This window comes from Agelaius phoeniceus, chromosome 6 (genome assembly GCF_051311805.1).
Source record: "Agelaius phoeniceus isolate bAgePho1 chromosome 6, bAgePho1.hap1, whole genome shotgun sequence".
In the NCBI taxonomy this organism is placed as follows: Eukaryota; Metazoa; Chordata; class Aves; order Passeriformes; family Icteridae; genus Agelaius; species Agelaius phoeniceus.
Window position 1 is genome coordinate 5,986,154 of NC_135270.1, and position 16,272 is coordinate 6,002,425.

Genomic DNA, 16,272 nt, shown 5'->3' on the forward strand with positions numbered 1-16,272 from the left:
AAAAAAGGTACTCCAACCTCAACATTGGGGAAAACTTGTAGGGAGAAATCAGAACACCACCCATTTTTCTGACCTTTTACCTTGGAGAAGTTAACACTACTATAAACTATTATAACATTCATTTTCAGAAAATTTTCCTATAGTTAAAATGAAATCCACCCAATCTTTATACATTCTTCAGTGCAAATATGGATAAAATATCAAATCCAGTCCTATTGTGGTTTCTATTCAGGACAAACAGAATAAATTTATCTTATTATATCACAGGCTAGAAAAATATGGCAAATCCACAAGAAATTATTTCATAAATGGATCATGTTAGAGTAACATGAAATTATTCTGTATCTCCTGAATTAAATCCTAATAGATGTGAACCACCACCCATTAGCTTTTCATCATATGGTGCAGCTATACCATATTTTACTGTCAGGGTCTGTACTTTGGTGTTACCTTCCCCAAGACTGTATTGTAACTTCATGAAGGGGACGTTGTAAAAAAAGAGACACCCAAAGTGAGCTGATTTGAGTTGATGAAGATGCCATGAGTGCTGCCATGAAGTGTGTTGCAGTCTGCTGGAAACTAAGCCATTTTTTATTGAACACTACAAAACACATTTCCAAGGTTTGAAAGACAGAGTGAATGACCCAGACAAGGCAATCATCACCCCCTCAAGACCACTTCCAGAGTACTAAAAGAAGACATGCACAGAAAAACCCCTGAGTTTCAGGCAGAAAGGAATCTTAGGTGTGCTCAGTTGCTTCAAAATACATTGAGAGAGGAACATACTATTAAAACAAAGTACTTTGATGTACTTGCAAAGTGCTTTCAAATTATTCTAGTTTTGGTTCTACTGGGTACAAAGATACAGCTATCTAATAAAAATAGAATCAATATTTTAGTGTACTCTCATTCCTTTTCCAGCATGTATAAATAGTATTTTTTTCACTGAAGCTTATTTTTAGTTCAATTTTACATCCAGAAGACTGAGGTGCAGAGCTGTGGAATGGTTTGGCCAGTGTCATCCAACAGGTCAGTAGTAGAGTTGGCCACATCTTTTAAATCTAGGACAGTTTTTTCTCAAATAGTCCAGCCTGCTTCTCTCCTAGACTTTAGTACAAATCAGCTGTAATATAGATGATATTTCTAGCCTAAGTCCAAGAACCACTGAAGCCAGCACTTCAGTTAATCAAGGTGAATTATGAGTGGTCCACAACACAGAAATCCATGTCTCCAAACCCAAGCACATGGAGGAAACATGAAGCTCATCTCTCCATAAGAGCCCTCTCCAGACTACACCAAACCCCTCCATAAGTTCAAACTAACCTACCAAGCAAAACTTAGCAATTCACACAGAACAGGAGAGAGATGCAAACCAGAATCCTTCTCTTAGATAACACAGCAAATATGCTCCACAAATTATGCTCCATTCATCTCCACAGAAATCCTTTTAGTGCATTCAGGGCTGGGAGAGTAATGAGGCCTGAGTAAGTATCTCATTTTTTTCCATATGTTTATTGGCAAGTATTTTTTAAAAGCAAGCTCAAAATGCAAGCAGGCTTTTATAAATTGGAAGAATGCTGCTGGATGAGTGCTCTTTGGGCATGCCAGCAAGATACTGCTTTTGTCCCTCCCTGGCACCAAGAATGATACACTTCTCTGACCTGTTCCTTTTGTGAACTGCAGAGTGAAAGTTCTGCAACTGTTCAAGAAAAGGAAAAAAACCAACCACCCTTTTCATGCTTAACGTTCCATAAAGCAGTGCCTTATGGTGTTATTACAGGAAACAAAAAATTTTTTTGCTACATTTGATAATTGACTCCATAGACTTTTTTTTAAAAAGGATTTTTTCTGGAATATACCAGAGTCAGCAAGAGAAGACACTCCTAACTCTGTTCAGGGATGTAAAGGTGTGGCTTAATAGTCTAAATGGAACATCATTTCCTTCATGCACCATTGACATATTATTCCCATTTTACCTGGTTTCAATACCAGCAATGTTAGAATAAACTGTTGGTAACCAGAAAGCAGAACAGCATGTTATTTACTGCTTATTTATACTGAACCCACTTGTAGGCAAATGTTTCATGAGAATACCAAATTTCTCCCATGTGAATTCAAAGACAAAATGTAAGACTCGGAATGAAGTGTCAAACAATGGACTTTGTTCTGGTAGTACTTCTTCTCGAAACTGAGCAGTAAGATACCACTTAGGCCAGTATTAAATATTTCTGAAGTATAAACAAGTGAAATTAACTGTTTTTTTTAGCTTAGTATAATAAGAAACCTAAGTGTAAAATATAGCACCTACATTCTTAAGTGATTTTTAAATAGTGAAGCTGTATTATCAACTCACCAGCTTTTCTTCTTTGATGTGTGTGTTTTCTTCTTGAACTTTTTCGCTGACTGCTGTCTCCTTCAAAAAAGAAAAGGGCATGAAGAACAGTAAAAGACATTTAAAATTACTGTCTATTTTCTTTAACAATATTGTTTTAATGTGACATAGTGAATCATCAAGAGGTTATTTAAAGAAATGGAATTATTTTTTAATGTCCTTACCCATTTTTTTACTATGAAATTGATATTCATAGCACATTTATTTCCCTGGAAAAGGTTATAGTGGAAATAGTTTAATTATAATGTATATGCAATATAGTAGAAAGGAATCACTAATCTGTATCCCTCAGAGATCACTGCCAGGAGGTTTGCTGAACAAAGAACAGAAAATATTCACCAAAACTTTAATTTGTTTAAAATCCAAAATACCATTCTGATTTTCTGTTGCAGTTCTTGAAACTGTTTTTCCTTCACTGCAAGATTGATGTTTTCTTCTCCCACCCTGTACTGAGAGGTGACCTTGGACCTTATCAAGTCTGTAGTTACTTTCTTCAGTTCCTTAACACAGGAAACACATATAAATAGTTCATCCAGCATAGGCATTGCAATTCAAAACAGAGACAAATCTTTTAAACTATCCTGGTCATGCCCCAGTTTGAAACAATGTATGGGAAAAAACAGAATAAATTACAGGTACTGAAATGTGTAAGACTGACTTGCTAAACTTCAAACTTGTCACACATGCCTAAAAGTTTATTTTCACAGGTAAAATGTTATTGTGCCAATTTTAATCTCTTAGAAGTATTTACTTAATCATTTTATTATTTCCACTTCCAAGAGGTATATTAGAAGTGGGCACTGAGTTGGTATTAGTAAAACCAATGGGTTTTATGGGTTCTTTACCCATATACACAATAGGCATTAGTATTGTAACTATGGTGTATGCTCTTGGGAATGAGGAGGAAAAAAAGGGAGAACAGTGATTATCTGGTAAAAACAGGAACTGGCTATAAATTTGGAGGATCTTTGCTCTTCCTGAAACATTAATTACTTAATCTCAAGAGAATGCTAAATTAATTTTATATTAGAAGCTTCTACCACATGATGCCTTTGATTTTATTGTCTTTATCCTCTTTTAAATATCCTGTGGCTTTTTTTTTTTTTTTTTTTGGTATCTGTTTTGTAACCAGTTTTTTCAGAGCTCCTAGTGCAGCAAATAAACAGCAAACGCTTTGATCTCATTAAATTACAACTTATAGTTCCTGGAGCCATAAATATTGTGCCTTGCTCTCCCCCTCCCCTCCCATCCTGGTGCAAGGTAGTCTGGTTAATATCGCTCTCTCCTTGAGCACTCTGACGTTTACTCAGACAAATAGCAGAGGTTATGAATGCTGCTCACAGATAGCATCAAGAATTCTCCATGATGCCATAGTGGTGAACCAAGCATTCAGAATGGTCATAGTTTTATCTAACAACTAAGTTTGGCCTGTTTAACTTTTCTTCACAAAACTGGAATTTCGGTTATCACACACAGAATTATCACAGGCTGGTGGTTTAACTGTTCTGGACAAAATCATAGAACAGTACAAAAGAAGAAAAAAAGATTACATTGCAGCTGAAATTCACAAAGTTTTATGGAAAATACAAGTAGAGGTAGCACTTTTAAATAAATCATTTTTTTGCTAGAGGCTTTATTTCTCACGTATTTTAGCCATAAATTTAAAATGATCTAACAAGTCCTAAGTGTAACTGCAGAATCAATTAGAGAACTGAAAGCCAGCAATGCTTTACAGTTATTCTATTCTGAAAGCTACTTAGGTTTCCCCCATCTTTGGCAATACAGACATATCTACATATCTCAGCTGTACTGCTTTTACTAGAATGAATCATGCAATGTTCCTGCTGTTAAGTGGCAGAAGGTGCCAGCAGCTCTAACTTTGTGCAAGTGCAAAGGTGCACAGTGACAGCCTCACAGAGAAGCAGATGAACAGGACAGAGAGCCCAGCTCACAGCCTGGGTGCCACAGCAGCAGGTGCAAAAGCCTGCCACGGATCTGATGCCAGCTGTTTTCCAAAAGTCAGGCTTTATAGTGTGCAGAAAAAACTTATTTTGTCATGGGGAAAGCATGAGTCATGGCCTTGAGGAAGAAAAGGTGATTGCATTTTCTTCTTTGTAATGGCATCATCTGGAAGCAAATCCAAATCTGCTAATACAAAGCTGTAGGCAGGAAAAACCAAAACAAACAAACAACTAGAACGCAACACAAACTCCCAAAAAAATTTCCCCAAATGAAATAACCAGAACTAATAGCAAAGTTTTACATGGTGAGTGAAATCACAAGGTTTGTAGCTGCAAAAAGAATTTAAAAAGTCATTTTCTACCTAAATACATGTGTTTTCTTGTACCCTGAAATTAATTACAATGTAACCCCACAGTTTTTGCTTTTTCTTTCTAGTAGCTTTCTCTCATTATTAAAATCACAAGCAGTATCCAAAAATCTAGACAGTATGATGAATGTGAAAAATAATTTTATCAGGTCTGGGGTGTGCTGAGAGAGAATGATAAGGCTTTAAACCCATTCCCTTGAGCTGTTGCTAGCAGCCAATGCTTAGGGATATGGCTGAAATCACTTCATGCCAGTGTAAGTCAAGAGTGTCCCAAAATCCCAGTCCTGCTCCTTAAACCTGCTTTACTTCTCCAAGCTGGTATAAGGTAAAACTTCCACTTTTTTGGTTGGGGTGGTTTTTTTGGGCTTTGGGGTTTGTGGTTTTCAGTTGGGTTTTTGGTTTTTTTTTAATAAAATCTAGGTTTTTTCAATACAAAGTATTAATTCCACTCTCCCTTGAGGCCACACAAATACATGTTCCAGCATAAAGAAATGGTGTGGGATTGGAAAAGCAGCCAGCACAGGCAGATGTAACCACTTCCCAGGACTGGTACCCTAAGAAAAGTTAACCTGTACTCAAAATTACACCTATATCTGTTGGCTCTCTTCCCAGATTGCTGCAACCCTCTTGTACTCTTTTGGGTCTTGAGCAGCAGAGTTGTTTTTTAAGCAGCAGAATGACAGAAACCTTCTTCTTGGCCAGATATCAATGCAAGCATTTTCACAGTGGTTGAAAAGAATCCTACCACACTGAATATCAAAATGTTCAGATCCAAAAACAAATGTTACTGAAAAGAAATTTTGCCACAGTCCATTACATTACAATTTAGGAACAGAACTTGAAGCAGGCAATGTCAAGAGAAAAATACAACTTCTCTAAATAATATTTCTTTCCTGAAATCCCAGAAGAGGAAACCTGTGCAAAACAGACCTCGATTTCACTCAATTTTTCAGTTGTACATATTTAACACCTTCATAACACACTTGCAATTTCATTAAAATTGGAGATTAGTTTATTTTTACCCATAAATGTTAAATAGCATTCACTAACTTCACATTCCCATTAAGAACAAATGTGTGAGATCATCCAGGTCTGAGTGAAAGTAATGGCTGTGATAAGAGCTGACAACCAAATTAAGATTTTAGTACCATGGATAGTCATTCCCATTCCAGCACTGAGGCTACAGAGGAAAGAAGTTTGAACCCAGAAGTTGTCAGAGCTGTTAGAGGTCAGAGAAGTCTCCAAGGCAGATAAAACCAGCCTTAGAAGTGGTCCCAAATTGTGCTGTTGATATCATGACTTCTTTCAGCTATGTAGCAAGTGAAAACAGCCTGGTAATCCCTTTTCAAATCTCTTCTAAATATCCCAGTTCAGATTGTTCAGAAAAGAATGGTCAAATACTTAAAACTGGTAAGAAATTCAGAAATAAATACAATAAAGGCATTTCCTGCTGAACTGAGGAAGCTGGATTAAGTTTCAGTTGGCCCCCTATTTCTGCTTATCTAACAGTATTTTATTTAAAATTCATAACCCTTCATGACCTTAAGAATCAAGAGTAGAGCTGAAAAAAAGAGTGGATCAAATAATATGTTTGACTGCTGGAGTACATAAATCTCAAATTCTCTCTCTCACCTATGTTACTCACAAATTTCATAATGTAAAATTTTCTTAACCATTTCTGTTTTCTTAGCTCTCAAATTATTTACCCTCAGAGAACGCTAAGTAATTAATTATTCTTGGTTTCTCACCAAAGAGATAAATCCAATTTACTGTGATGCTGTAATATTTCTAAAACTCCTCACTTTTTTATTTACATTATATTACAATAAAGATATGCTGCATTTTAGATGAAATGTTTCTGTCACATGCTCCTGTTTCTATCACATGCAAATGATTTCCCTTCTTTAAAGGAATTGCACAGTTGGGGTGTACACAATGCACAGACAAAGCTGCTCTCAGACTTTCTGAGTTATGATGATATCAGCTCCTAACAAACATGGCTTTCCTACAAAGGAAAGTTATCCCCACTGACACCTTCCGATATTTTTCTGTTTCTTTTCCATCCATCAAATATTCCAGATAAACATATACAGTTTTTCTATATCATCTATCATTTGAATTATGTAGCTAAATAAACATTTTTAAATACTGTAAGACCTAATTGTGATATAGAAATTAATTCGAGAATTTTCCCAGTGTTCTGCTTCATTGTAACTGTGGATTTCAGCCTGCTTTTCTGATGGTAAGAGTTACAAAATCTTTGATCACTTCAAAATTTGATCTTTTTGACACTGAGGTTTGGTATATTACATTCTAGTATGGAAATAAAAAATCCAAATTGAATTCCTGGTTAACTTTTACTGCGGCAATATCTCCATGTAATAAATATGAAAATTAAGTAAAGCACTAAAGAAGGTAAGAATGAAACAAATTTTTAAAAATCTCAAAATGTCTGTATTTCGAGATAAACTTAAAATCTGGCTTTTAGTGGAATCATACTCTAAAGAACCTTAACAATAAGAGGCTACATGCTCTTAAGAAGAAAAGAAACAACAGTAGATTCAGGGAGAATTTTCAAGTACTTTTGTACCTTCAAATCCCATTTTTCAGGCAAAGAAAGGTAAACAGGTAAACATCCATTTTTCAGTCAATATAACCCAAATATAAAATGGTCATAGTCCCTTTTCCTCATGTACAAATGATCTTCTCCCCCTGCCCTTTTTTGTTTTCAAAATCATTCATAAACTTGGCAAAGATTCCATGGTAATTCAAAGCAATCATCTGGAAACTGGGGATTAACAATTAGGCCAAGAAGTTGAGATAGTCATGCTTTTGATCCCTACATAAAATCATTACAGAATCTAAAGGAGAAAAAAATTAAAAGGAGGAAAATAAAAAGATAAGGAGATACAAAGAGGAGATGTGGTGTGGAAAGATGCTGAGTTTACAGAACAATTCTGACTTTTGAATGTCCATTTGTTTTTCTCATCAGCTCTTAAGAAGCAGTTCAAAGTGAAAAGAATGTTATTCTTCCCACTATTACCTGTGTTCAAGAGAGAAAATCAAAAATGTACTTGGCAAAGAGGAGTTTCTGAATAGAGGCGGGAGAAAAGAGCTTAGTGACAACTTCCTTGTAAACCATAATCTGGTGTCTCAGCTGCTTTGTCACAAAACTCTCCCACCTGAGGGATTCAGTTACACATTTTATCCTGTGTTCAAGCCACCAGCTCGCCTCCATGGCGACTGCTCCTCATGTTGTACCTCTGACCAAACTGAAAACACCACTGTTACCTTCCTCACAGGTAGAGAAGAGATGGCAGCATAGCATAGGAAGAACACAGGTTATTAATAATTAGCAGGAAACAAGGAGGATACTGTAGAGGTAATTAAAACTTCACAAGTTACAGAAAATTCTCAGAGCTGCTCCAGTTTTAACTGAGGTGTCTGTGGAAGCTAATTTAGCCATTAGTCATAGAATGAAAAACAGTTCTGCTGCTTGTCCACTACTTGTATTAACACATCAGCAGCTTTTGGAAGGCCCAAAGGATCACAGAATATTCTGAGTTGGAAGGGACCCACAGGGATCATTCTCCATTCAGAAATGTGCACTGCACTTACTTCCTTCAGATTACTTATTTCAGTCTCTTGTCTTTTATTCACTGATGCTAGTTTCTTATTGTGCTGTATGGCTTCCTGCACTTTAAAAAAAAGTTAAAGCGTGTTAACAAATAATTTCACATTTGAACAAGTATTTGATTTTTAACTTCAATATATGTGCATATAATTCATTTTAAAAAACAAACCTAAAGCTGCAAATATGATTCAACTACTTTTTCTGTGTAGATTGATACTATATTGGAGGATTATACCAGGTGGTTCCAGTTGTCTGTACCTCAAACAATGAGTTAAGACTTTTCTGTATGTTGGATTGCCTCTTAACTGTAATTTAATTTTTAGTGTCCTATGATGCTATTTTAGTAGGACTTTTAATCTTGGTTTTATTTTTTAAAGATTTTCTTGTAATCTTCTGATGAGTTTAGTTACCTTCAGACTAACACAGAACATAGTGGGGCACAGAACAAATTAATAACTGAGTTAACAGATATACAGAGTTATGTGCACATAGGCCATGGAAGACAGAAAAAAAGCAGAGGCTAGCAGAGCAAAAAATGCTATGAATGACTTCTATTCCTGCTGAAAGGGGAGGGAATTTTCTCTCAAACTTTATACAGGTGAAGATATCACTGGGAAATTGCTTGAAATTCCACAATGAAAAGCTGAAGATATTTACTGGTTCCTGTACTTTTTCAGATAGCTCTATTCAATCTTTGTATTTTCATCCTCTCAGGTTCCCCTTCATCCTTTTCTGGTTTCTGATTTCTCTTTTTTCACCCCTAATCTTTTTTCTTTATTTTCCTCAATATTTTCCTCAATAATTTCCTTATTTTCTAGCACCACACTTGAACACAAGAACTGCAGACACCCAGAATGTTCTCTCCTTTTCTGCTAGAGATGGTCCATGGGGAATGATGGACAAGCGCCTTATAGGACCATAAGCAATTTTGCAGTTTTGAATGAGAATATATGCTTAAAAAATTAAAATACTGATGAATGTAACAGCTATCTTCTGATACAACTTAGGAAACCCCCCCAGAACAACAAGCAGGCCAAAATTAGTAAAATTCTCTTTCAGCAAAAGTCATGTGTTCACTCTCTAGCTTTGGAGTACAATGAGCTAACAATTGGCTTACATTGATTAGCCAATAATGTTCTGGATTTAAAATTTTAAAAACTGAACACAACAAGTAACTTGAGGTACTGAAATACCACAAATATACATAGAATATGTTACCAGTTTATTGAAACTAGATTTGAAAAAAAAAATTGGTTTCAGGCAGAAACCTGAAAAATTTAGTGAAATTCAGTAATTGAAAAGGTTTTTTTGGTGTTTTGGGAGTGCTTATTTTTTTGTTTGATAGTTCCTCAATAAAATTTCCTGTGTGGTCACACACACCACTGTAGCAGTGGATCAGCAAAGAACACTGAGGAACCTCCCAAGATATTTGATGCTTGGCATAGGGTAGCTGCTATTTTTCTGAGTTTTCAAGTGTCTCCAACTGAGTGCTGTCGAAGCACAGCAAAAGCAAGTGCTGGAAGGTATTTAAGACATACATACCACTGTGCTCTAGCTTGCCATGAACACCTTTCACAATCCCAAAACGAGATGCAATAGTAGCATAACACCTCTCAACTTCATTCAGTTTCTTATGATGCTCCTCTTTTGCTGTTAAGTGCATCTGCAATTTTTGATCCTGTTAGGAACATAAATGAAGCACCCATTTAATGACAGTAAGTAGCTCTCCAGTTGCTTTTGAATATAACAGCATAAATGCAAAATCATTCCCAGAATCTTTCAGTTGTCTATTTCATATCTAATGACCTTTCCCATCTCCATATAGCAGGAAGAGAGACAGAATCATCATGATAATCAAAGGATTTGAACATCTGACATTTGAGGAGAGGCTGAGGGACCTGTGACAGCTCAGCCTGGAGAGGAGCTGATAAATGTGTATGTACCAGGGGAGGTGTGTGTGTGAAAGGAATAAAGAAACCACAGGCAGACTTCTTTTAGTGGTGCTCACTGACACAAAGTGAAAGACAAGAAATTTCACTTAAACTTGAGGGGAAAGACATTGTAAGGGTGGGCAAACATCGGAACAGATTGCACAGGCAGACTACAGCATCTGTCTAAGGAGATACTAAAAATCAACAGCCATGGCTCTGTGACACTGGCTCCACTGACCCTGCTCTGAGCCACCTCAAGAGGCTCCTGACAGTTTCATCCATTCCAGTCCTGGGCTTGTAAAAAATGACACAGTCAAGGGCAATTAGGAGAGAGTTTGTGTATTTGACACACCTAAATAAAAGAATTTCAACACACTTGCTAAAAATCAGAAGTGCATCAACTACTTCTAGAGTAGAGGTGACTTTGATTTGGACTAGTGAGAATAATGCAGATTAACACCCCATGCTTCCCAGAAAAATATAAATAACCTTGCAGTGAGTAATTCTTATTTCCTCAGTGTCAATTAACTGTTCTAATATCTTGAAATACGATGAAATCACTTTGTGTATCTGTAGGGGAAGTTTCTGACAACTTTTGTAAGCATCTAACACTTTATTTTACTTCTATTCACGTGTTGGCCTAAGTAATACCACAAAGAAACCCATGTGGTAATTAAGTACAATATATTTAATTAATTTTACCAATCTCTCTCATTTTGTGGAAACTGTTCAGAGACAATTTCTTTGTTATCCTTTTAACAGTAAGATTTTTGTGTTCTTCTTTATAGTGTATTTTTGTTAACAGTTTTGTAGGTACTATTTGGTGAATTTTAAAATTAATTTTTCTGAAGAGAATAAGGTAAGTTAATTCCTCAGAAAGGATAAACATTTGTTTAGATATCTAATCTATTTCTAATCTACAGAGCAACACAGCAATTAAAATGAACTGGGCCAAATTCATTCCTGTGTGTAAATTCAAGTTACACCAGGATGCATCTGGCCCAGTCTGTTTGGCTTTGGCAAGGCTCCATTTCCACACAGTAACAAATGCAATACATGTCCAGGCATCAGAAGATAATAAAAGCTGATAGTAATCAAATGAAATGACCACCATAAGACTAGCAAAACAGGATATACAATACAAATTTCTCATGTTTTATAAGGTATGAAATTAAACACACTACAGCAAATGGAAAGTCGTAATGGAAGCACTGGTAAAGAAACCACCACTTACAGAAATCACTGCGAGGAATGTAGGTTGAAAATGTTCTTATACTTTCTGTTCTTCCTAATCATAAATTAACTGTTGAAGATCTGTGCTTAACTAATGCCAGGAGGGGAATTTTCTAACAAAAACATTAAAAGGAAAGATTTTCTTTGTTTTTCCTGGTCATTCCCTCACATATATTTATTCTAAGAGATCGATGAGCAGGGAGACAGCCCTAATTTGAGACTTGAACAGCTTGTGGCAAGATCTGAGGGGTTTTTTAGTTTTTAATATGGATTTTTTCTTAGTGTTATCCAATGTCTTTCTTTAGTCAGCAAGATAGTGTTAGTCCTTCCTCCTCTCCCAAAAGTTGAAATATGCTTTGCTACTTCACAGGGCTCTTTCCAGGGGAAAAAGGAACCGGCCTGTTCTATTTGCAAGAGTTTTATTAAGAGCTTAACACTTGCCTAAATATGATTTTTGATGGCAGGCTGCTCTCCAGGCTTAATGCACAGAGAAATAAAAGCCTGAGTATGTGATTTGTCTCCTCCCAGTGAAAAGGCTGTAAAACATTCTTCCATAGAAGCCAATCAAGAAACACCAGGAGACACTGCAGGATAGGGAGTGGATGACCCTGGAGCTGGAGTGAGACCCACAGAATCTTGGTTCTTCTTCCTCATGTCTGATACTGCAAGAACAGGAATTATTGCCCTGCCCTCCACCAGTAATAAAGATAAGCTGGGATGGGGAGTGGAATTGATTGTGGCCATATGGCTTGTTGAGGCACAATGATTTCTTGGTGGAACTGGACCCGAGAAATAGCTCAGGGTCAAGTGGGTGACTGGAGAAACACAAAGAGGGAATGGCTCATATCTCAAAGATATTCTAGAAATGGAGTCACGAGTCAGAGGTACTCAGTGAAGCAGAAGGTGGTAACTGGGAGGTGAAAGTGTCAGAGAAACAAAGGAGATGTAATGGCATGGAGACCAAAGGCAAGATCACATGAAAATTATGCAAAGAGCTACCAACTGTAGAGCTTCAAAATGGGAATTTTTTTCACAACAGTTCCTCCAGTTCTCACCATTTTTCTACTTAAAAATAAATAGATAATAATAATTGGGTTGAATTTATACTGTACCACTGCCTCCTCACTGTGTTTTTAAACAACATAGTATGATTACAGGCAAACTCCTAAAAGATGCAGAAAGGGAACAAAAACATCCTATCTTAGATTATTATGAACAAACCAACTTTCTTTTTTTTTTTGCAGTAATTTCTTTTTCATTCATTTGACAACTACACCACTAAATGGTGGCAGGGAAGTTCTCAGGAAAAGCCTGTACTGTTGTTAAAATATCCCTGACACATTTTGGCCTGTGCCAAGTAGGACTCAGCTGACTGTGCCAGCAGTTCTTGGGCACAGTTCAGGTGGGAACACAGTTCCCTGTCTGCTGGGAACAATGTGGGTTATCTGGATCTAAATTCCCTCTTTTCTGTGGTGGGGTTTAATCAACCTAGACCATCTGACTGCAGCTTCACTCAATGGTTTCACATACATTTAGTTTCCAATAAAAACAGTAAGGGAAGACAAGAACAGATGCCACGTGCAGAGACTCCTGGCATTCTCCAGTGTATGGTCTGTCAGGAAACCAACACCTGACCATTTTCCTCCAGTTACTTCCTAATTTCAGCAGCAAGAAAACAAATACAATCCAGAGGTCACACTCAAGTGTGTTCTATCAACTGAATTGGCTTTGTAGTAATCCCTCCTGACTGCATGAGTGCTACTGTCCATATGCAGCGAGGTGCAAAACAACTGCACTTCATGCAATAATCAATTATTTAACTGGGGGGGGAAGACAATAATAAAGACAAATAATAAAACACAAAAAAATTCTTTATTTGTTTGTCTCTATACTATCTTTCAGTACGAAACAAAATCTTCCACTATTTCAAAATTATAGCATATATGGTAAGAATTATATCATATATGGTAATATCAGCACTAGCATTTTTGCATAAACTTAACTGGACAGCATGTTAAAACATGGTGTTCATGTCAAGTATTAATATGGCATATACCATTCTAAAAGAATAGAACTAAAGGAACAAAAACAGAATAAAAAGCTACATCAGTAAGGCACACCCAGTCCCCAGCACACACAGAAGCTCCTTCACTGATTGGCAGGGTTTCTAAGGTGCCAGATATAAACTGAGCAACACATCTGCTTACTCTCAAAACATACACCAGAGAATGAGCTAATCTGTCTTTAACAAAATTGAAATGGGTCTCAGATAAATGATTGGTTCAGAATTTCATCCATTTGACTTTTAAACACTTTGCCATTGGTGATGACCAAGAGTCTACATGGGCAGCTACTCCTTTGATCCCTTGAATGTGCCGCTTATGCAACCACTCAGGGAGTAAAGTTGGTAGAATTTGACCTGGTATAAAACTGCATTAGCCCACTGCTGCAAAAGATTACAGGAAAAAATTCACTTTTGTTTACCTTGTGGGGTATTTTATTTTCATCATTTCATATCAGAGCATTTTCCCTAAATAAGTCCCAACTGTACATGGGGGAACTGTTTAGTGCCACATGCAAAAGAGGATTTCCAGCATCTTGCCCCACTCAGTAGCATTTTAGATTACCCTACTCTGTATCAAAGCAAATGTTTTCAAAATATTCAAACGATCAATTAATGAAAAGTTCATGAATATAAAAAATATATTCCTTTAAAGCAGCGTAAATGCATTTCCAGCTTAAAGAAAAGGTGTTGTCCTTTAAATATTCTCACTCAGATGGAAAACTGAGCTTGTAAGTTATGAAAGAAAGATAATATGTAAAATGACCTAAATGCAAGTCCAGTTATTCTGTATATTTTCAACACATTTTTAGATCAGCTGCATTTTAGGAATAAATACAAGTTAAAAGTGAAGTAAGACAAAACACATTTTATGTTGCCTTTGATCTTTAACTTGTAGCCTTATCTCCCAGGTCAGAGGGCACATTATTCAATTTCACCATATTTTGTGTAAAACCACTGTAGCGTTGAAGATGACTTTCAGTACAAATGTCATGGTACTTAAAGCTAAACTGGACTCTAGTTTTTTGAGCTTCTTAATTAAAATCACAGTTTGTAATGGTCTGACAATATTATCTTTATTCTTTCCAGTTGAGCAGCAGCAGAATTTTCACAGCATTTATTCAATCAAGCCTAGCAATGTTTCTGTGGCTCACTCTTTCACTTCCTAAAACAGAGAACAGGGTTCAGAGCCACTATGCTGTCACTCTGGGTAAATTTATTCCCTGTGTCAAAGGGAGTGAGCTGCACTGGATGAAATCTAAACTGTTCAGGGAAACTGATGTTAAGAACTAATTCTGAGGAGTAAAAAAAGAGTGAGAAGAAAACCACCAGTTTTTCTTAAAAACAAAAGCAAGAACTTCTAGGAATTCTCTACTACTTTTTGATATATTATGCCAGATCTGTCAGACTAATAAAATTACATTATTTAAATGACAGTCTATTAAAAAAATCTTTAATCTACAAAGAGAACAAATGTACCAATTCTACTTTATTTCAGTGAGAAAAAAATACCACATGCTGAACAGTAAGTATCACACTATAAAAATCTAAAACCATTACATTTGTAAGATTTTCAGATTTGAAGCTGATACCTCTTCGTGTTACTTGTAATAATTATCATATATCATTTAAGTATTAAAGCCAGTTAGTAGTGGATTATACCCCAAGCATACTTTTTCATCGAAGCTCTTCCTTCTTTTTGCACTTTCATTATTTTCTTACCATTTCATTCAGTTTCTTTTGTAAAGTGTATTTTGAAATCTGTAAAACAACAAAGAGTTATTCATTAAATGGTATTTACATTTTTTTCTGACAACAACCTGCATAATTAAGTATTGTTATACCAATTATTTAATTGCATTTGTTATTAATTCATCCAATATAGTAACATTTGAATTACTGACGGCACAATTTCATGTATTATTAGATTCACTTTACATCATAATGTTATTTCAATATTTAAATTATGTAAAATCACTTCACACTGATTTGTTACTAGAGGAGTTTTGAAAAAGTGCATAAATCCTTGCGTTTTCTGACAGGCATCATAAAAAAACATGCAATGGGACCACAGTCTGTAAACTAGACCCTGAAAAATAAATAGAGAAGAAGATAAAGATAGAAATGAAAGTATTCCCTCAACTCCTACAGGAATAGAAGTGTGCTCCATTTTGGAAAAAACAACAAAAATATCTTAGTAGGTATTCTAAATGGTAGCATATAAAAATATAATGTAACAATATCACATGCTTTAATAATATAAGGCTGCCATTAGAAGATATTAAAACTACTTAATACCCCACTGACAGATTATTTTGATTTGCATACAAAAAAAAAAACCCAAGGTATTGTCAAAGGACCCAGAGTGTACAAATGTTATACAGAAAATATTATTTCTAGGAAAAAACCTAGAGAAAAATCATTTTAAGGTAGGGTTCTGACTCTACAGAGAAGAATACAGAACTGAATTAAAAATTCTTCCCTCTTGTATTGGGCTCATTTCCAAACAATCTCCCTGTGAGCACACTGTGACCTCCAGCTTCCTCAAGCCACAGCAGAACTTCCTAGATCTGAACTGTACTGTGACACAAATGCTTGATCTGTGAACACTCAACATTTAAGATTTTTTTTTTTAATTTGTGGTTTGTCTTACAAAAGAAAGGCCAGTGGGATCTTTCATTACTCTTGCTG

The 16,272-nt window shown here is 35.9% G+C and overlaps 1 protein-coding gene across 1 annotated transcript in view; it reads right to left on the reverse strand.

Moving 5' to 3' along the window:
- CCDC73 (coiled-coil domain containing 73) overlaps nt 1-16,272 on the reverse strand; it is a 95,191-nt gene that overhangs the window by 18,394 nt on the left and 60,525 nt on the right. The window contains exons 10-14 of the mRNA XM_077179537.1: nt 15,304-15,342; nt 9,898-10,033; nt 8,340-8,419; nt 2,764-2,892; nt 2,354-2,413 (exon numbers count right to left, since the gene is read on the reverse strand). Of these exons, the coding sequence (XP_077035652.1) occupies nt 2,354-2,413; nt 2,764-2,892; nt 8,340-8,419; nt 9,898-10,033; nt 15,304-15,342 (444 nt within the window). The remainder of the gene's footprint in view (nt 1-2,353; nt 2,414-2,763; nt 2,893-8,339; nt 8,420-9,897; nt 10,034-15,303; nt 15,343-16,272) is intronic.